Consider the following 20,612-nt stretch of genomic DNA (forward strand, 5'->3'; position numbering starts at 1 on the left):
TTCTCTGTCTTGATCTCTGTCTTGGCCTCTGTCTTGGTCTAGGTTTCTGTCTTGGGTTCTGTCTTGGTCTCAGTCACAGTCTCTCCCCATCCGTCTATCTACTGTAGATACAGTATGTCTCTGTGAGTAGACCACTGACTGACTTTGTTTATCCACATAACCAGACAGACAGGTCCTGCAGCCCTGTACTGGCTGTTCCTGGAGAAGGCTGGGTAGGGTGTGTGAGGCAGGAAGTGGGGTGAGTGTGAGGTAGGGAGTGCCCAGATGGCAGGACATACACGCCCACACACACACATCTACGTGCACACACACACAGGTGTGCCTACTGGAGCAGTGACAGACATGGGCTGGCAGATTGGTACAGCAAACACAGGACTGGCAAGGAAACTGGCATGGAGACTGGCATGGAGACTGGCAAGGAGTCAAGGGAGTATTTGCTCACTCTCCAGAGGGAGCTGAAGTGTATTTATGTGGGGACAGAGTTAGTCTACGTCCCAAATAGCACCCTATTTCCTATTGGGGTGGGTCAAAGGTAGTGCACTTTATAGGGAACAGGGTGCTATTTGGGGCTCGGGTCTTAGTGTGTACGTGAGTTCTGCACGTTCTGAGCTAGCTAGGTAAACAGCTTGGTTGTTGCGTGTAAATCTGTTTCTATAGTAAACAACAACTCAGATGGATTAGATTGTAAGTCTGTACAATCTCTTATGCTCTTTTACATTTGACTGTCTCACGACACAAGTGGAATACAAGTGGAGTACGCTGGCATTACTCAAAATGGTGGATCATATTTTGCCACTGTTTGTACAGTAGTATGAGTGTTTGAGGATAGTTTCAGTCTTGACTGAAGTACAGTATCACTCACTGTACCTGTTATTGAAGTACGGTATCCTAGTTAAAGTTAGTTTTATTTGTATGATATTAATGAGACATCTTTTGATTAGCTATCTATGACTTGAATTAGATATCTTTTAAATGTTACTTCCTCCTGTCTTTGTTTCTTTGTTAGTACTTTTATTTGATAATTTTATGATATGAAGCACTTTGTTACTTGAATTGAAAAGCACGATAAAAATAGTGATTATTATTATTAGTTCAACTTTGCCCTCTAGTGTCAGCTCACAGCACTGCTCATTTTACCGTAAACCAGAGCAGCAATACCAAAAACAACTGACAAAGGGACACCTGATAAAACTGGAGAGTAAGATGATGCAATGTTCAGTTTGTTCTGATGCTGAGAGTATCAGAGAAAACATTTGAAACAGATAGATTAGCCTCGTTGGACCATCCTGATCTTGACAGCTTGATGCTGAATCAGGCTACAGATTGGAAGTAGACACAACTGTGGGGTAAACTAACACAATATTTAATATCAAAATGTGCTGATGCTAGCGTTAATAATTCATTTGAATAAAAGCAGCAGAGAAAGTGATGTTTGTTGTTTTGTTATTCAGCGTGTGACTATCACTGTCCACAATGTTTATCCTATCTTCTATCAAGGCTGAAGTCAGTAGCTCTTTCTGTGGGAGGAAGGTTTCGCAACAGATATTCACTCATCGTCTAAGCTGACAGGAATTGATGGTGTGCGTTTTTTGGAGTGTTTTCACAAACACACACACACACACACACACACACTTGTGTTTTTCTCTCCTAAGAGAATAAACAGATTCAGATGAGACCATGGAGTTCAAAGAAACTCTGTCTAAGTTTCTATTCATCCCATCTCTCTCTCTCTCTCTCTCTCTGTCTCTCTCTCTCTCTCTCTCCCCCCTCCCTCTCCCTCTCCCCCTCTCCCTCTCCCCCTCTCTCTCTCTCTCTCTCTCTCTCTCTCTCTCTCTCTCTGTCTCTCTCTCTCTCTCTCTCTCTCTCTCTCTCTCTCTCTCTCTCTCACACACAAAGTTGTGGGGAGTCACTTTATTACAACACCACTAGACCAGAGACATTCAAACATGAACTTCAAAGGTGTGTAAAGGGTGTGAGAGTTGTACGTTTCTCAGTAAATACGCCTCATGTTGACCTCAACGCCAGTTCTATTCCAGAGAAAGTCTATTCTATGATTTTTTTGACTCAACCACAGAATTCTCTGAAAGTTCTGTGTGGTTATCACCTAATGACGGAAACTCAACCATAACCACACCCCTCACACACGCACACATTGAAAAGAGCTTGAACTTGATTAAACCGCCTCTGTGAAGGAAAGGTCATGGGACGTACGAAACGGTCCCAGGTGGTCAGGGAGAATGCATTGGAAACCCCCTATAGTGTGAAAGCCAGAGGTTGCAGTAAGAAGATGTGCATTTACCTAAACAAAATAAGTGTTGACCTTTTGGGGCTAGTCAGTGGTTTCATTGAACTTACAGGGGTCACGGAAAGGATAATACGGGCACAGCTTGTCAGGGAGAAAGCATTGGAAATCACCTATAGTGGAAAGATAGAGTTGGCGGAAGATGGGGCCTTTTTTACATGTACGTCAACAATGAACCTAATGACGTTGAATTCTGACGGGGGAAGCTGATATATGGCCGTAAACCGCGGCTCTTTAGGTCATGTTGGGGACGTTGCATTATCGATTCAAACACAGGGGCCCCTTTTTCACCCCAAGGATATGACTGATCTGCATACCCTGTCATGGGCACAGGGTAATCTAGGTTAACCTAGAACTAAAATATTGACTAATTTGACCACATCCTCAATAATGTTAAGTAGTCTGTCCACGAGAGATTAGGGACAGGGTAGCCAGCCTACAGACTTCTTACCATCAACAAATCCTTGGCTTTGTGTGCCATCACTACTGAGAGATTTCCCTACACATTTCTGGTGATTTTTGACATTGCCATATTTAATTAATGTACCCGTATAGTAAATAGTACAAGAATACAAGAATAATTTCCTGTTACTTGATTGTATATTTTACCCAGCCTTGCTTTCTGGTTAGTAAGTCTTGGACAAGTAAGGCTTGTTCCCGTGTCAGAACAGCCCATACAGATGGAGCCTACCGCCTGTTTCTGTAGCATGAGACAGCCGGATGTACAAGTACACCATCTAAACAGGATGCTTGCTTTCTGGTGCTTACCTACAAATCCCCCCTGTGACTGTCTGAATGTGGACGTTCGATATTGAATGTGCCCTGATCAGCAGTAAAGCAGATGTGGCCACAGGGAAGAGCTAGACTACTAAAGCCTACCTCTCCATTGTCTCTCACTCTGAACAAACCAGCCAGGGCCTCTTCCCCCCATGTGGATTGGACCGGGCTGAAGAGAGAGCAGAGAGGGGCAGCGCCTGGCTGGATGTAAGGTTGGTGTGTTTATTAGTGTTTGGCGTTGTGGTTGTATTTTGGCTAGAAAGTAGTTTGGTTGAAGAGAGAGGCTGGGCAGTGGCTTGCAAGCTGTTAGGTCAGTGTGTTTATCAGTGTTTAGATTCGCAACTAATTATTTTGGTTAGAAGGGTTGCTGATTGTTGGACTGTTGGAGCTAGGAACACAAGCATTTTGCTACACCTGCAATAACATTTTTTATAATTTTTTTATTATTTTATTTCACCTTTATTTAACCAGGTAAACAACAACACAGAGTTACACATGGAATAAACAAGCGTACAGTCAATAACACAATAGAAAAAAAAGAAAGTCTATATACAGTGTGTGCAAATGGCGTTAGGTGGTAGGGCAATAAATAGGCCATAGTAGTGAAGTAATTACAATTGAGCAGATTAACACTGGAGTGATAGTTGAGCAGATGATGATGAGCAGATGATGGTGTGTAAAGTAGTGATACTGGTGTGCAAAAGAGCAGCAAAGTAAATAAAAACAATATGGGGATGAGGTAGGTAGATTGGGTGGGCAATTTACAGATGGACTATGTACAGCTGCAGCGATCGGTTAGCTGCTCAGATAGCTGATGCTTAAATTTAGTGAGGGAAATGTAAGTCTCCAGCTTCAGCGATTTTTGCAATTTGTTCCAGTCACTGGCAGCAGAGAACTGGAAGGAAAGGCAGCCAAAGTAAGTGTCGGCTTTGGGGACGACCAGTGAGATATACCTGCTGGAGCGCGTGCTACGGGTGGGTGTTGTTATCGTGACCAGTGAATAAGAGATAAGCTGAGATAAGGCGGAGCTTTACCTAGCATAGACTTATAGATGACCTGGAGCCATTGGGATTGGCGACGAATATGTAGCGAGGGCTAGCCGACGAGAGCATACAGGTCGCAGTGGTGGGTGGGATAAGGGGCTTTGGTGACAAAACGGATGGCACTGTGATAGACTGCATCCAGTTTGCTGAGTAGAGTATTGGAAGCTATTTTGTAAATGACATCGCCGAAGTCGAGGATCGGTCGGGAAGTCAGTTTTACGAGGATCTGTGACCAATACATTTTGATTTGATTTGACTGTTAATGTGATACAATTTCTCTGGCTAGATGTTGCTGTTTGGCTAGTGGTCAGTCAGTGGCCCTATTTTGGTGGTTTGGTTGGAGTACTGATGTTTTATGGGCATCATTGTGATACATTTAGACGATGATGACTGAAGAGGAGACTACTTCCTGTGATGTCATCATGACAGCTGTCAAAGAAGTGAGTGTTTGGCCCGATTTCAGAACTATGTTTGTCATACGCCATCATCTGTGGCAAATCTTTAATGCACCACCCAATGCTCTTAATTATATAGCCTCAAATGTTGATACTACTCTATCTGTTGATGTTCGAGGACTCACATGAGAGGATCATGTCCAGACAAGACCAAGAGGAAAAACTCACTATTACTGACTGGTATAGTATGGTGAGTGTGTGATAATGTTTCCCTATATAGTGCATTACACCAAAACTAGTCCACTATATAGGGTATAGGGTCTCATTTCAAATGCAGAAAGTTGGAAAAGTGAGGACTGAATGTTATTGTTAAACCATGTGTATGTCACTCCTGAGCGGACTCTGCTGTTTGAATGAGAAATTTGTTTTTATGCATCCCCTCCAGTGTGTGACTCTCCAGCAGCAGGAGCTGAGGCTGTCTGAGGGCTCTTGCAGGCCTCCAGGCCAAGCCCAGTCCTTCCTGGCCCAGCAGAGGCAGTCCACCCAGGCCAGGAGCAGGAGAGGCATGGGGCTCTCTCCCAAGCTACAGCCCAGATAGGAGGGAGAGATGGAGGGAGAGGTCCCTCTGTTGGGGATGGTGGGATTGACACTGGCTGGACAAGGAACGTTGGAAGAGGATGTTGATGGGATTTTTGTGTCTGTTTAAAAAAATATTGGATGTTAAAAAAAACTATTTTATGTAACACTGGTCAAATGGTATCGGTGTTCGTTTTTTGTCCATCTCAGTTTGAATCTAAAAGTTTTAAAGGAATAGATAGGACAGTAAAGGAACATCACTATTACAATGTGTTGCCAATGGATTTTCAACAAATATCAACATGACTTACAGTATAGCGCTCATTTTCTCCAGATTTTATTTGACTGTATTGTCTCACATATCTGCTGTCATCCCAAGCTATTGTGTCTCATAGCAACAGAAATGGAACTATGGCGAGAAAGATTTGTCTTTTCTTTTTATTTACCTCATTATAATTCATTATAATTCATAACAACGTAACAAGGTGAAAAATCATTCATCTAAAGTAAATGTACAGTGTAAGATTGGTGAACACAGTGAAAGCTGCAGCTCAACCTTGCAGCATCTGGGTGGATTGATCAGTAGGATGAACTTCATGCAGATGATCTATAGACCAGTGATTTCTCATGAACATACTACAGTGATATATGACCTAGCTTTTCAGTGTAATGTGTTGGTCCCAGTTGGACAGAAGTGTGTATGTTCTCCCTTACTCATAGTCTGGTTCTGAAATGGCATCCTATTCCCTAAGTAGTGCACTAATTTTGGCTAGAACAGGGTGCAGTTTCTCGTTTCGGAGCCGATGGGGACTCTGACCCCATGCTGACGCTCCTATGACGCTGTGGGGCGCTGTAGGACGGCACGGTGAGGAAAGACATCTTGGCTCCACCAATGTGCGGCTTGGGAATGGCGGGGATCACTGTGCTCTGCTCTGTGATTGGTTCAGAGATGAAAAGGTCTTGGGTGGAGCAGGCTGTGGAACGGGGGTGGATGATTCTGGGGGCTAGGGGGCTGGAGGGGGTTGTCGAGGCTGGTCTGGGTGTCTTATCCTGGGGTTGTCTGATGGATGTTTGGCCTCGGTCTCTGGAAGGCTGGAGGGGTGATGGGAGCAGTGGCATGCGGCTTTGAATATCTCCTGTCACCTCAGTGTTCCCTTCCTCCATCTTATCTTTCTCTGCCCCCTTCTGGGTGTTCCCCTCATCCTTTTCTTCTTCCTCCTCTTCTTCCATAATCTCTTCCTGGCTTTGAAGGGCGTCCCCACATCTCTCCACCCCAACCCCAAACTGTACCTCCATGAGGGGGGTCCTAGCATTAAACACCCCTCCACAACTACATATGGTACTCTGAGTATCCTGAGCTAAAACAGACGGCAGCGAGCCCCCAGACGGCCCCAAAGTCTTCCCACCTTCGTCATCCTCGTCCTCACCCTCTTCATCACTGAACGAGGGCGGGTACATCCCGGAGCGACGGCGGAACCTTTGGAGCTGGGCGGAGGTGCGGCGCAGCGCCCCTCCAATGAGTCCCGTGGGGGACGGGGCAGTGAAGAGGAGCCGGTTGAACAGGGCCATGTTGGGGTGGTGACCCCCACCCTGAGACTCCACATTCTCAGTGATATCCGCCAGGGGAGCGAAGTGCATCTCCTCTTTGGGAATCCTGGAGGGGACAGACTCAATTCAAATCACTACAACTTGAATAATGCCCTTAGGGCCATACAGAAGTGTTAGCAAGGTTAGAAACATACAACTAATCATCGTTGGACTTGTAAGACACACATACGGAATATCCTTGCTTGCAACGAGGTGAACACATATTTGAGGTGTATTGTAGAAATGTATTGCACCTGCCCCAAAAATATAATAAAATAAAATAGAATAGAATAGAGACTTACGCCATGTCGAAGGTGGAGCCCTGGAAGGAGGGTTTGCGCAGCCCGAATAGAGTTGCTGCAGTGTAGGGAGGACGAGGGTTAGAGTCGTTCCAATATCGGTCTCTTTCCATGATGGGAAGATCCCCATACATCTCATCGACTGCCATCATGGAGACCTGAGGAAACACACACTCAACCTCTTCAGTTTCAGACGAGGGAAGTTCCAAGAAACTCTTCTGTTGAAGTTTCCTTTCACCCCACCATTTTATTCTCTCACTTTGAATGTTTCAAAAGTACTTATCCCACTCATGTACAAGTGTAGGCTCGGCCCTAATTTATGTGCTCTCTGTCACCTGGAGCTGCATGGCAAATGGCCAGTAACACAAGGAAAGCACAAAGGACAATGCTCAAGGACTAGCCAGCCCTTCCCCTCTGAGGGGCCAAAATGTATCTCTCTGTTACAGAGGACTGACTACTATAAAATAAAGCTATAGTATCCATGTCTGGTATCTATCTGATACGTGTACCTTAAAGAGGACTCTGAAGCTATCTATATGTATGTATATTGAACAAAAATATAAACGCAACATGTAAAGTGTTGGTCCCATGTTTAATGAGCTGAAATGACATTTTAAAAATGCACCGAAAGCTTACTTATTTTTGTTTTGTTACATCCCTGTTTGTGAGCATTTAACCTTTTACAAGATAATCCATCCACCTGACATGGAGTGTGGCATATCAAGAAGCTGATTAAACAGCAGGATCATTACACAGGTGCACCTTGTGCTGACCACTCTAAAATGTGCAGTTCTGTCACACAACACAATGCCAGAGATGTCTCAAGTTTTGAGGGAGATGCAATTGGCATGCTGACTGCAGGAATGTCCACCAGAGCTGTTGCCAGAGAATTGAATGATAATTTCTCTACAATAAGTAGACTCCAAAGTCGTTTAAGAGAATTTGGCAGTACGTCCAACTGGCCTCAAAAACGTAGATCACGTGTAACCACGCCAGCCCAGGACCTCCACATCCGGCTTTTTCACCTGTGGGATTGTCTGAGACCAGCCACCCGGACAGCTGATGAAACTGTGGGTTTGCACCACAGGAGGTTGGTGGCATCTTAATTGGGGAGGACGGGCTCGTGGTAATGGCTGGAGCGGAATAGGTGGATTGGTATCAAATACATCAAACATGGTTTGTATGTGCTTCATGCCATTCCATTTGCCCCGTTCCAGCCATTAAATTGAATTGAAGAGGAGTGGGACAACATTCCACAGGCCACAATCAATCAACAGCCTGATCAACTCTATGAGAAGGAGATGTGTCGTGCTGCATGAGGTAAATGGTGATCACACCAGATACTGACTGTCTTTCTGATCCACATCCCTACCAACAGATGCATATCTGTATCCCAGTCATGTGAAATCCATAGATTAGGTCCTAATGAATTTATTTCAATTGACAGATTTCCTTATATGAACTGTAACTCAGTAAAATCTTTAAAATTGTTGCATGTTGCGTTCATATTTTTGTTCAGTGGATGATCTCTGTGGTAACTTGTATAAAGTAGTGAATGCTCCTTAGCAGGAGGGTGAACTCTAAATTACTCTGTGCAAATGTGTTTTATGGTCCTCTCAGGAATACTTTGAAGTACTACTTAAGTAGTTTTGGGGGTATCTGTACTTTCTTTACTATTTATATTCTTGACTAATTTTACTTTTACTTCACTACATTCCTAAAGAAAAGTATATACTTTTTACTCCATATATTTTCCCTGACTCCCAAAAGTAGTGAATGCTCCTTAGCAGGACCGGAAAATGGTGCAATTCACACACTTATCAAGAATACATCCCTGGTCATCTCTACTGCCATCTGGTGGACTTACTAAACACACGCTTCGTTTGTAAATTATGTCTGAGTGTCGGAGTGGGCCACCATAAATTAAAAAACAAACAAGAAAATGGTGCTGTCTGGTTTGCTTAATATAAGGAATTTTAAATGATTTATACTTTTAGACTTTTACTCAAGTAGTATTTTACTGGGTGACTTTCACTTTTACTTGAGTCATTCTCTATGAAGGTATCTTTACTTTTACTCAAGTATGACAATTGGGTACTTTTTACACCACTGGATCTTTATGCCTAGACTAATGCTTTGTTAATGTCAGTATTGCCTTGTAGCTTAATCGTTATGTCTTGTATATGAAACCATTCATTTGACAAAGTTATTAAATTATACTTGCTTTGATATTTGATTTTATGACCATTCCTTGATCTTAGTCCGCTAAACTTACAATACTTGATAGCACATGGTTTAACCATGGTCTTACATATTGCGATCTATATTATGGAGCCATTTAATTTATTTAATGGGCTAATTGCTTCGTCTTATTACGGGTTGCATGTGATGCATTTATAATATCACATATATGAAGTATTACCCCACTACATATACTTGCATATATTACATCTACGATAACAATGGGGGGTTGTGAGAAGGATAGCAGTACAGGTGATTCAATATAAACCTGGAAGTTCCTGTCTATCAGCCAGTTGGTCTCAAAGTCATCATCGTCCTCTCCAAATGGGTTTATCAACTGCTCTGCTACCTGAAAAACATACAGAAAATTGGTAATGTTCATTGGGGTACGCAAGGGAAATGTTTTAAAACATTTTGCAACGGAAATAAATAAAAATATGTTTGTTTTTGGTATCCTCTCTCTTTTTCAGTCTGGTTTTCTTCCATTTGCTACCTAGAGAACACAACAATGAACTTCCACTGACCTTGAGCCAGCCAGCGTAGAAGAAGAACTGTAGCAGAGTGAAGATGGGGACGTACAGGTCCAGGTCATGACCCAGGTAGCCCTGTGTGGGGTCCAGGAACTGACGTCCTATCAGACACACAAAGAAAAAACTGTACACGGCCAGAGTCACCACCTATAGGGATGGTGGAGACGAGAACATAGGACACCGAGTGAGTGATGCCGACAGAGGAAATTCTATAATTATTGCACATACAATCACCTGCATGCACACACACACACACACACACACACACACACACACACACACACACACACACACACACACACACACACACACACACACACACACACACACACACACACACACACACACACACACACACACACACACACACAAACACAAACCTGAGTGTAGACCAGGGGAACACTGATCATGTCGTAATGGAAAAGCATACTGCAGTTCCCTCTGAAATGATTGAGCTCCTGCCGACATAAACAGACAAGCACACAAATGTAAGTTATTGTTTTTGTTGAATGTATTGATTTTGTGTAAGGTTCAGTCAGTATGTAAGTCGGGTACAGCTTATTCATGTTATATAACTATTGACATATTGTGGTTTATCACTATGTCGCTTTATGTGTGTTGTATTGTAGACTACCTCCAGCACTAGTTTGAGGGTGCTGTCGTCCTTAATCCTGCCCTCACAGCGGGCCAGGGCGGCCAGGTTAGTGAACCACACACAGGGAATCCAGTACTTGTTATAGGGGGACTTGAGGCTCTCAAACTTCTTCCGCTCCTCCCTGGTCATGAACCCTGAGGAGAGGGGAGTGTATCTGTCACAGGTGAGGTCGGAACCCCCATGTACTGCTTTGAAACCCAATGTCTTAATTAGGCCAAGAGGAAATTGGACCGAGGGAGTCACTGATTAAAGTTGCAGACAGGGCTACCTCATCACCAGAGCGTGAGTCCGACTCACCTCCGCTAGACCGCTACATAAACTATAGGTATGTGTTTGGAAGACACAGGATGTGGGACAAAACTGCAAGTGGTATGGTGTATCCAGATGTACACTGTAGGCTACTTTCTTGTGTTTGAATTCTGAAAATCTGCAAAGTGCAATTTTTCCTTGAAGGCGACATCTGGAAAGTGCAATATCTCCTCAAAGGCAGTCTCTTAGCTGCATCTGACTGACACATGTACCTGCTTCCACGACGTGGTCCATGGTTGGGAAGCGTTTGAACACCGCGGTGCTGACCGAACGCAAAATCAGTAACGCGGACAGACTTGCATAGCGCATCATGGTGCGTCGCAGCAGCCGCCCGCGCTCGTCCACACCCTGCAGGCCGCCGGAGAGCACGCACATCAGGCGGTCAGGTAATGGAATGCGGGTGTACTGATTCCACCAGCGGTTCACCACCAGTGTCACGTAAAAACCTGGAAAACAGCAGCAAATGGTTCTGTAATGAATGGTGGCATTTTCTTATAGAATAGAAGAATATTAGAATAGAAGAATATTCTAATATAATCTGTGTTAATGATTTAGTAATATTGCCCACCTAGCACAAAAGACATGGGGATGAGACTGGCATAGTGGTTGCAGTAAATTGCCAGTTTTTCAAAATACCTCTTCTGGTCATCAAATAGGAAGAATCTTAAGAGGTAAAAGTTACATAATAATGTGCACCAATTAAAACAAACTGAAATCATCAAATAGTAATGGAAAGTTCAAATAATTATGTAACTTGGTAGCCAAAGGCTCTCATACCTGTAAGTGACACTGATGGCAGTGTACATGGCGAAGAAAGCAAGGAACTCCTTCCATAAGACCTTGTAGATGCTTCCCCTCCAGGCTAGGAGCAGTTTGGAGAACCCGCAGAAGCGAGCATTGGCAACTTGCGCGGTGTAGGTGACCGTCATGATGTCATCTATCAGTTATTCTATCATATAAAAAATAATAATACTATATATCGGAAAACATATATTGTGTTAGTTTTGTTTCTACTAATCAAGGGAAATGGAAAGAAAACCCATGTCTAACCCTCCACAAATCATACCTATACAGTTTTGTTTATGTAACAGGTGTAAAATATACATTATTTTTCACCGAAAATCCCTCATATTTATTTTTCATTTATTAATTTATGGTTATTTTCAGATGTATTACAATACTTTCAAAAGTGAAGTATTTTATTGTATTTCTTTTCTAAATTGTGTTGATGTTGTGATGTCATCTACGAGAACCATGCTTTTACGCCTCAGTTTGGTCAAAGCGTGATGAGGAGAGGTATGTGTTTATGTTTATTTTGAATGCACATGTTAGCAAGTGTTCACAAATGCACACAAAAAAAACAAGCAAAAATGATATCATAATTGATTAAGTGTTGTTGTACTACTGTTAGTAGTATATTAGCGTGAATGGGGATAATTTTCGAGAGCAACTTTAATTGCAAATTTGCGAGGTTAGCCCAGCTACCGTTAGCTTTGGGTGCGGGAGAGGCTCTCTTTCAGGTACAGACAGCGTGAGTTTTCTGACGATTTTCTCACGGGAATTCTGCAATGTCTTTTGTCAGGCAAATATACTTATGTACGACAGTCCAGACGGCAGCATTAACGTTTGCCTTGCATTTGTATCCATTCCATGCAGTTATGTTGTGAAATGTGACGTTTTTGTATTTAATTTAGCTATCGTTCATTTTGATACCTGTCCGGTCATGTCAGGAATGGCGTTGTTACCTCATTAGTATGCCTCGGATATAGTGGTGCAATAGTACACTCAAATAAATATTTAGCACTTATTAGAAAATTAGTAGTGTATTGGTGTACAATGTTTATAAAATGAAATTTGAGTATTTTGAAAATATTAACATGTACATTTTGTACAATGCATTTTTTGGGGGTTTTGAGAGTTTGCTCAAAGCGTGACGAGGAGAGGCAAATATACTTATTATGTATGAGAGTCCAGACGACAGCACACAGCATTAAGCAGACAACTGCAGAATTGTGTCCAGAGCTTTCCTTTCCCATCCACCAACACCTTACCAGAACACAATACATTTAGACTTTGCGTAAAAGTCCATGAAAACCCCTAGTTCGATGGACAAATTTAGGACAGATATGAAACAAATGGTCTTACGTCTAGTCTACGTGCAGTGAGTGGATCTTTGGGGTGTTTGCAGGTTCAGGTTAATCAACAATCTCCGCGCTTAGCATTATTGCTGCGCACGATCAAAGCCCTTACACATTCCATAGCCTAATACATCTGTACAACTTTAATATTCTCTACTAACCATTCTACGTCCATCGTTGGTAACCCATTCAGCCGATACATCATACAGTAAAAGGCAGTAGCAGTAGAGGGTAATCCTTGGATGCTGGAGCCTCAGCAGTGCGTTCAGTGGTTCGAGCGCCCCGGGGCAAATCCCGAAAATTGGAGGAGACGAAGCTCGTTAGTGTATGTCCCCTACTGGGAGAGCGAGCTTTTCTGCACAGTGCATTTTAAATCGGTGATGGACCACAAGCGACAGCCTGCCGAGAGCTACACAATGTCAAAAACGCAAGTGGGTAAAAATTAGAAGAAAAAAAAGTATTGGAAAATAGGAAATAGTCATAGACTGCCACTGATTTAAAAAAATGACTAAACCATGTATAACAGTATGGTAATATTTATTAAATTGTGCATATATTAGAAAAAGTTTATGGTGCATTATATTTTTTGGACGAGGCAAGTGTTTTTTTCCAGTCCATTGACAAATTTGAATTAATTCTACAAAACACTGTGTCAGCTCAACAGGAGGCCTGTTGTTTGCAGGTTCTGAGCGTAGAAGTCACCCACAAAGTCAGGACCTGTCAAGACGAATCTGTTGTTCAACAAGGCATGTTGTACCGCAGACCATCCATGCGTGTCCCGGCTGCGTCTTGGGGTCGCCTGCGTCCAAGAGTCTACTTAGGGCCTACTTGTGACCCAATCACAATGTCTATATTGTAGTTCGTAACATTATTTGGTTATGAAAGCTGTGTTAATAAATAACAACACGTAACCAACAATCTCCCTGCGAATTAGACATGTTTGTTTTTTTATTTAGTAAGTTTAACAATTGCCTGGGGGGGGGGGGGGAGATGCATAACTTGAAGCATTAATAACATTGCATGGACGAAATCAAATCAAAAGGACCCTTCCAAGACTTGTGTTGCTGCTGCAGAGATTATGGGGCTATAGCTGGTAGTATAATGACCACTTTCTGGTGTGTGACTATCTTGATGACAAGTCAAATTGACAGCTAGTGGGACATTTTGCCTGTGGCTCAAAGAAGCTGTGCCAATTGTGCACCAATGCAAAAATGCAGGCAACACAACAATTCCACACTGAATGATGTCTAAATAGGAGCTAAATAATGAACCAACCTTTCAACAGGGGACCAATCAACATTCAGTAATCAATTGTATATTATAATGCACTAAGGCATTCATTAAGCCAAGTAGCCAACTAGCATCACCCTGTGTACCCGAATAGAGAGCCCTCTACACAACAGACAGGGTGTGTCTGAAACAGCACACCATTCCCTATACCAGGGACCAGGGACCAGGGAGAAAGAGATTGGTTTAACCAGGCTAAGTCCCCCCCACCCAGGCTGAACACTGTACTCAATGGTAATCAATGGTGAGTGCAGCATTCAGTCTGGTTCAACCAGGCTAGAGAGAAAAGTAGCACTTTAAAAGCTTTACAAAGACTGATTCAGTGGCCTCCTAGAGTAGGGAAAACAATGAAATTGGCATAAAATCATTACAAGTAGCCATCTGATACTGTAGATTATAGATGAATGACACTGCTCAGTGATCAATAAATATAATTTCTTCATCCAAGAGCTGAACTAAATGTAGGTGGGGACATGCTATTTACACCATAAACATGTGGTGAGAACAACATTTTGGTCAAATAATGTAGTTAAGTATGTCCATGCTATTATTACTCAAGTATTCAAATGCTCTTCTAAGGCTGGTCAGTGGACTGATGGGATTGGTGGGACAAAAATATAACATGATCTGAAAACCCTTCCCTCTAGGCCTATATCCTTCTTCATAGTGACTATTCACCCTGGGGTCGTTAGTCCTCACCCTGCACACACCCACCTTCATCCAAAACAGACTAAACTTTCCCACGACTCATATTATTCTCCATTCCCACAATGGAGGGCATTAAGAAGTCAGAATGTGCATCCAAAATGGCACCCTATTCCCTATATATAGTGCACTACTTTTGACCAGGGCCCTGGTCAAAATGTGTGGCAATAATTCACTATACAGGGAATAGGGTGCCATTTCAGATGCAAACCAAACAGATACAGTCTAATTAAACCACATGGTAAAAACCAAAGATGCAGTCCATCGTCTCAAAGCTGTTTTATACTGAAAAACACAGCAGCGGCACCAGACACCAAACTCAGCCATTAAGGATAGTTTCACTTGTACATTACTGAGGCTGGAATATGGAAGGAAAAATAGGATGAGGGAGGCAGGAGGAGGAGAGAAGGGGAGGGGGGGCTTGAGTGTTCCTCTGGGAAAAGTTAAATTCTTTAGGAATAGTTCATCTTTCCCTGGTGAGATATGATGGAGAGAATGGTAGATAGAATGATAGAGAAAAGTGAGAGGAGATAGATAAATCACATGTGGATCCTCCTTTCTCTTTTAGACTGTAGGCCTACAACAGGAGCAGGTGGTTGTGTGTCCTTGTGTTCTGTGTTGTCCGCCCCCTGTGTGTGTGTGTGTGTGTGTGTGTGTGTGTGTGTGGTTCTTGCTGTAGTGGTTTAGGTTCCTGAAGATGAAGAGGATGGGGATGTTCTTGCTGGGTTGCTGTAATGCAGGAGTGAGGCTGGGGTCAAGGGGGACGGAGATGGTGAGTTCAGACTGCGACTGGGAGTCAGAGGTCAATCACTTGGTAGGGGGGATGTAGGGCTCCAGGAGTTGCATTGAGAAGGTGTTGACTTTTTCGGACCCCCGTACCTCGTGGGGCAGCAGCGGTAACTTGATTATGTGGAAATCTTCATATAGATCCTCCATCTGGGACAGAGAATAAAGGTTAGGACACCATTGTAGGGGCAGAGCACGTGGTGACAGACTACTGCCATTGACAACATGAAGACTACTTATGCTGTGCTTTACCTGGTCCAGGTACTTGGACTGGATCTTGTGGCGGGCCTCGCACATCTTGCATGGCCGGTCTGAGTCGGGGAACACCAGCTGGTTGACGATAATGTTGTGCGTGTCGATGCGACACTTGGCCAGCTCCTGGATCAGGCGCTCCGTCTCGTACAAGGACAGGAACTCGGCGATGCACACACAGATAAACGTTGTTTGTTCCTATGAGGGAGTGTGGAGAGGGGCGGAGAGAGGCGTCAAACACAAGTAGACAGTCACTATACGGACTCCAAAAACTGTAATTAACACACAATACTCAAATAACTCCACATAGTGAAGTAGAGTGGTTATCAATCAAATTGACATAATGCAGGTGTATATACACACTGCATACACATCAATGTTTTCCTAGAGCGAAGATGTTCGGTAAAGCATTGTTAAGGAGATCGATGTTTCTAAATGGGTCGGTGTTGGTCTGACTTACAGGGTCTTTGAACTGCTCACTGACAGAGCGGATGACTGGTAGGGTCTCCTCCAGCTTAGAGGCCAGCTGGTCTGCGTTCATGTCTCCCAGACCCAGCATGTTACACATCTACGGGGGAGAAAGAGTGAGCGAGAACTAGAGAGAACGATCATGCACAAGTGGCAACAATAAGAGAACTGATGCTACCGACTCAGACAGCAACTCTGGTCAATAAAAACAGAGCAACTAGAGCTTCATGCTTAACACAGAAATAAATCAACAGTCAGTAGACCTTACCTGTGAGATGAAGGGGCTGATCTGGTTTAGGGTTAGTAGACCTTACCTGTGAGATGAAGGGGCTGATCTGGTTTAGTGTTAGTAGACCTTACCTGTGAGATGAAGAGGCTGATCTGGTTTAGTGTTAGTAGACCTTACCTGTGAGATGAAGGGGCTGATCTGGTTTAGGGTTAGTAGACCTTACCTGTGAGATGAAGAGGCTGATCTGATTTAGTGTTAGTAGACCTTACCTGTGAGATGAAGAGGCTGATCTGGTTTAGTGTTAGTAGACCTTACCTGTGAGATGAAGGGGCTGATCTGGTTTAGGGCTAGTAGACCTTACCTGTGAGATGAAGGGACTGATCTGGTTCTTGATCTGCATGAGTCGTCCCAGGCCTCTCTCCACTATGGTGGGGAAGTTGAGCAGACGTAGCGTGTGGCCAGTGGGGGCAGTGTCGAACACCACCACAGAGAAGTTCATGCCTTTCACTAACCTGAACGGAGAGGAAAAGAGTATGACTGAGGAACACTGGAGTTAGTCAATATAACCTTATTAACCCTCTAGTTTCTAAGCTGGGGGGGGGGGGGGGTTCTACTAAGCTTAAATATATTTTAAGATGGTCACACCAAGGGCCATTTAGCTATTTGATAATGAATTTTAAGACCCCTTATTAAGGCAGAGTTTTGTTTTGCCCTAGAACTACACAGCCGATTAAAATAATCAACTTATCATCAAGCTTTGAATCAGCTGTGTAATGTTAGAGTAAAAAACAAAACAGTTTGGGAAACCCTGCCTTAAGGGGTCTTAAAATTCAAATAGCTAAATGATCCTTGGTGTGACCATCTTAAAACAAATCTATTTTAGCTTAGTAGAACACTACAGACATATTCGTGAGAAGACCGATTTTCAGGATGTCTAATGGTCTGACAAACACCGCTCTAGCTCTGCCACCTTTCACCGCAAGTGCGATATTAGCGGATGTGGTGGATTGAGACTCAGCCCATGCAACAAAAAAAAACATCTTTTATTTAAACAGATTTTGATGGGGATTTTTTAAATTATGGCCGTGGAAATTTTAGGACGTATGAATTTGATTCGGGTGACAATAAAGCCCAATAATAGCAGCCCAACTAATTTCTACTACCACAAGTACAGACCAACACTATCATCCATGGATATTTATTATTATTTAACTTGGCAAGTCAGTTAAGAACAAATTCTTATTTTCAATGACGGCCTAGGAACAGTGGGTTAACTGCCTGTTCAGGGGCAGAACGACAGATTTGTACCTTGTCAGCTCAGGGATTTGAACTTGCAACCTTTCGGTTACTAGTCCAACGCTCTAACCACTAGGCTACCCTGCTTCTATCACAGAAACTGAACATAACCAATGATTGACTGAATTTAAATAACTTTTACAAACACTCAAAGCATAATGTGTATCGATAACTAATGTGGAGAGCCATTAAGTGTTGACCTCTGTGTGTGTGTCTCCGTACCTCATGACCTCTGCGTAGCTCATGGCCTCGTCGATGCCGGGGAAGGCGCTCATGGCCTCCTGCATCATCTTCTTGCCCATACTCAGCATGTTGTCCTCTTCAAAGAACTCATCTGGGAGCTCCGCCACACCCAGGCTGGGGTCAATCTCCTGCAGGAACACACAGACAACACAGACAGAGCAGAGGTCAGGGCAAGACAGGAGGAAAGAGAAAATCTCCATCTTAGGGAAAAACAGACTTTGCTTGCAGGACTTTTTTTAAATTTTTATATACTGACGGCTAGATTTTCTATTTCTATTGTGTATGTGAAACAAACTATTGTGTGAATCAAGAGTTTACAGTCTCCAAACAAAGCTTGCTGAATGTCACCCTCTAGTCAACATAAGCTCCTAAGTCGACTTCTATGAATATATTGACGGTGAGGAGGTAGTCTGACAAACCAGCTCTTTGCCTCTACTCATTCTCAAAACTTAGTAAGAGAGTGCATACTACAGAGAGCGACATCACCAGTCTGTAGTGTAGACAATAAAAAACTGGGGCAGAGAGACTGGGTCTAATGCTGACATACCATAGCGAAGAGGTTCTCGTAGCCCTTGACTTTTGTGGGCACCTTAGAGAACTTCTGGTCAAAGGCATCTGAGATGTTGTGTGCCGGGTCAGTGGAGATGATGAGCACGCTGTCACGCACCGCAGCCAGCTGTACAGCCAGACTGCAGCTGTGGGGGCAAAGGACAGACAGATAGATACATTAGCACACATAGACAGAATGTCATGAGCACGCAGACAGACAAATATGACCACAGACATGAACACTGATAGACAGACACATGAGCACAGGCAAACAAGACAGACCTTTATCAACCCTTCAGTTAGAAACATTGTTTACGTATGTATATATTACTACATTAGAAACATAGTGTCTTCTCAATTAAATAAAAATCAGGTTCGCATGAAACTGACAAATTTAACCACCGAACTTTGAAATTGGTGTTTGAAAGTGATGGTCCATGTTGAGTTGATGGTAGTGTCTAACTAAAACGAGTTAGCTAGATAACGTTAGATAGACAGCGGAGTTTGCTAACCTGATGTTTGCTGTTAATGTAAAAGATTGTTCAAAACTGTTTAAAACTCGCTGGATTGCTAGCTAACGTAGTAAGTAATGACAGTGTTATGAATTTGACAGCTAGCTAACTAGTTAGCTACAGTTTCTAGCTATTATTCTCATTTAAGCTAACCATATAACTAGCTAACGTTAGCTCACTGTGTTTCCCACTGAAATAAGAGCTACGCTGATGGTAAATGACTGTCATTAAAGAAACATTAATTTAACGTCGGGCTAGCGGTATTGAACAAGCTACGCTAGCTAGCTAGATATCTATACTTGGCTAGGCCATTCATTTGGCTCGTGACGTTAGCTAATAGTGACAAAGCACTATTTTGCATCGACCTACCTGCATGTTGTTTTGCCAACGCCACCTTTGCCTCCAACAAATATCCATTTCAGAGATTTCTGCTCTATAATGTTTTTCAATGTTGGTTCTAAAGGCTCTACATCGGGCGCATCTTCAAATTCTTCTTCCAACGAAGCTGCCATCTTGTGTGTACAGGTCAGCAAATGGGATGTACCAAATAATAAAAACACCTGGGTAAAAAAAAAAGCGACCCTCTTTTGGGCTATACCAAGGCTAAATAGTTTAGCGATCAAAATGTAAACATATTTTCAGCCAACAATCTAATCAAAAACCAAATGAAAAACACTCAATTTATAAGAAACAATAAAACAATGGATGGATATTGAGCAACAAAGACAAAGGAGGCCCATCTATTAGGAATTGTTGTCCACATCAGAAATAACAGTAAGAGGACACATTATAAGACATAAACAGCTGACTGGTCATGGGAGAGTTCTGACAAATGCTTGATAGGCTGGTCCATCTTCAGCCCATTCTAAATTGTTAGCTTTTTTTGTTGCATTGAATTACCATTATTTGGCTGGGGTCCTCAAAGGGAAAACATGGGCCATGTGTGGGCTTCGAGGAAAATGAGCCGGTATGTATTTCAAATTCAAAAGACATAAAATACATCAACATGGAATAATAATGAAAATAATGAAATGTTTTAATATATTTATATTTTTTAAATCGTCTGAATTTTAAATAGACTAGATGCCGTGATGCCGTGTTGCATATTGGGGCCATGTGTGGGCTGTACCTTGCTCAAGGTCATATAGAAATGTTTCACATTGTCGGATTGGGTTTTCGAACCAGCGACCTTTCGGTAACTGTCACAACACTCTAACCTTTAGGCTACCTGCCTTTCACAATGCGGATTACACATTGGTCCTAAAATAAAGAAAAGGGGAATGGGGAAATCTTGAATTGCACCACCATCTAACACTGCACCTATACACTATCCCCCCAAATCCACCACCCCATCCCACTACTTTGTCCCTAAACGATCCTAAACCAGACCATCGGCCTGGAATGATGGAACCCCTTCTCTCAAAACTTCCTGT

The 20,612-nt window shown here is 42.9% G+C and overlaps 4 protein-coding genes across 7 annotated transcripts in view; 2 read left to right on the forward strand and 2 right to left on the reverse strand.

Moving 5' to 3' along the window:
* Window positions 1–20,612, forward strand: part of LOC139424506 (myb/SANT-like DNA-binding domain-containing protein 4) — a 1,073,247-nt gene that overhangs the window by 371,265 nt on the left and 681,370 nt on the right. The gene's annotated exons all lie outside the window — the stretch shown is intronic.
* LOC139424474 (protein Hook homolog 2-like) lies at window positions 3,212–5,260 on the forward strand. The gene is made up of 4 exons (XM_071176356.1): window positions 3,212–3,291; window positions 4,503–4,562; window positions 4,696–4,767; window positions 4,963–5,260. Exons 2-4 carry the CDS (start codon window positions 4,506–4,508, stop codon window positions 5,113–5,115), a joined length of 282 nt encoding a protein of 93 aa, XP_071032457.1. The 5' UTR covers window positions 3,212–3,291; window positions 4,503–4,505; the 3' UTR covers window positions 5,116–5,260.
* Window positions 5,258–13,095, reverse strand: LOC139424471 (bestrophin-2a-like). Its single transcript, XM_071176354.1, has 10 exons — window positions 13,014–13,095; window positions 11,492–11,663; window positions 11,283–11,377; window positions 10,927–11,160; window positions 10,385–10,539; window positions 10,131–10,208; window positions 9,745–9,897; window positions 9,489–9,569; window positions 6,983–7,137; window positions 5,258–6,747 (listed from the first exon to the last, which is right to left on the reverse strand). The coding sequence occupies exons 2-10, from the start codon at window positions 11,641–11,643 to the stop codon at window positions 5,853–5,855; spliced, it is 1,998 nt and encodes a 665-aa protein (XP_071032455.1). The 5' UTR covers window positions 11,644–11,663; window positions 13,014–13,095; the 3' UTR covers window positions 5,258–5,852.
* On the reverse strand, window positions 13,373–19,715 carry LOC139424472 (ATPase GET3). Of its 4 annotated transcripts, none has more exons than XR_011635946.1 (8): window positions 19,549–19,709; window positions 18,666–18,813; window positions 18,098–18,246; window positions 16,941–17,091; window positions 16,343–16,450; window positions 15,883–16,080; window positions 15,067–15,780; window positions 13,373–14,953 (listed from the first exon to the last, which is right to left on the reverse strand). XR_011635946.1 is itself a non-coding variant. In XM_071176355.1 (7 exons), the coding sequence occupies exons 1-7, from the start codon at window positions 19,689–19,691 to the stop codon at window positions 15,652–15,654; spliced, it is 1,026 nt and encodes a 341-aa protein (XP_071032456.1). In that variant the 5' UTR covers window positions 19,692–19,715; the 3' UTR covers window positions 13,373–15,651. The 4 variants fall into 4 exon arrangements, 1 of the variants encoding a protein (XP_071032456.1); XR_011635945.1 differs by having other exon boundaries at window positions 15,052–15,780; XR_011635947.1 differs by having other exon boundaries at window positions 13,414–14,953; window positions 15,152–15,780.

Source organism: Oncorhynchus clarkii, chromosome 13 (genome assembly GCF_045791955.1).
Source record: "Oncorhynchus clarkii lewisi isolate Uvic-CL-2024 chromosome 13, UVic_Ocla_1.0, whole genome shotgun sequence".
Taxonomy (NCBI): domain Eukaryota; kingdom Metazoa; phylum Chordata; class Actinopteri; order Salmoniformes; family Salmonidae; genus Oncorhynchus; species Oncorhynchus clarkii.

Excerpts from the sequence above, each read along its gene's own strand:
- LOC139424474 (XM_071176356.1), top strand. The coding sequence starts at position 4,506 with ATGATGACTGAAGAGGAGACTACTTCCTGTGATGTCATCATGACAGCT. Across the intron at positions 4,563-4,695 it reads TCATGACAGCTGTCAAAGAA|GACTCACATGAGAGGATCAT; the intron begins GTGAGTGTTTGG and ends TTGATGTTCGAG. Across the intron at positions 4,768-4,962 it reads TTACTGACTGGTATAGTATG|TGTGTGACTCTCCAGCAGCA; the intron begins GTGAGTGTGTGA and ends CATCCCCTCCAG.
- LOC139424471 (XM_071176354.1), bottom strand. The coding sequence starts at position 11,643 with ATGACGGTCACCTACACCGCGCAAGTTGCCAATGCTCGCTTCTGCGGG. Across the intron at positions 10,540-10,926 it reads GGACCACGTCGTGGAAGCAG|GGTTCATGACCAGGGAGGAG; the intron begins GTACATGTGTCA and ends CCCTCTCCTCAG. Across the intron at positions 7,138-9,488 it reads TGATAGACAGGAACTTCCAG|GTCTCCATGATGGCAGTCGA; the intron begins GTTTATATTGAA and ends GTGTTTCCTCAG.
- LOC139424472 (XM_071176355.1), bottom strand. The coding sequence starts at position 19,691 with ATGGCAGCTTCGTTGGAAGAAGAATTTGAAGATGCGCCCGATGTAGAG. Across the intron at positions 16,081-16,342 it reads GTGAGCAGTTCAAAGACCCT|GAACAAACAACGTTTATCTG; the intron begins GTAAGTCAGACC and ends ACTCCCTCATAG. Across the intron at positions 15,781-15,882 it reads AGTCCAAGTACCTGGACCAG|ATGGAGGATCTATATGAAGA; the intron begins GTAAAGCACAGC and ends TCTCTGTCCCAG.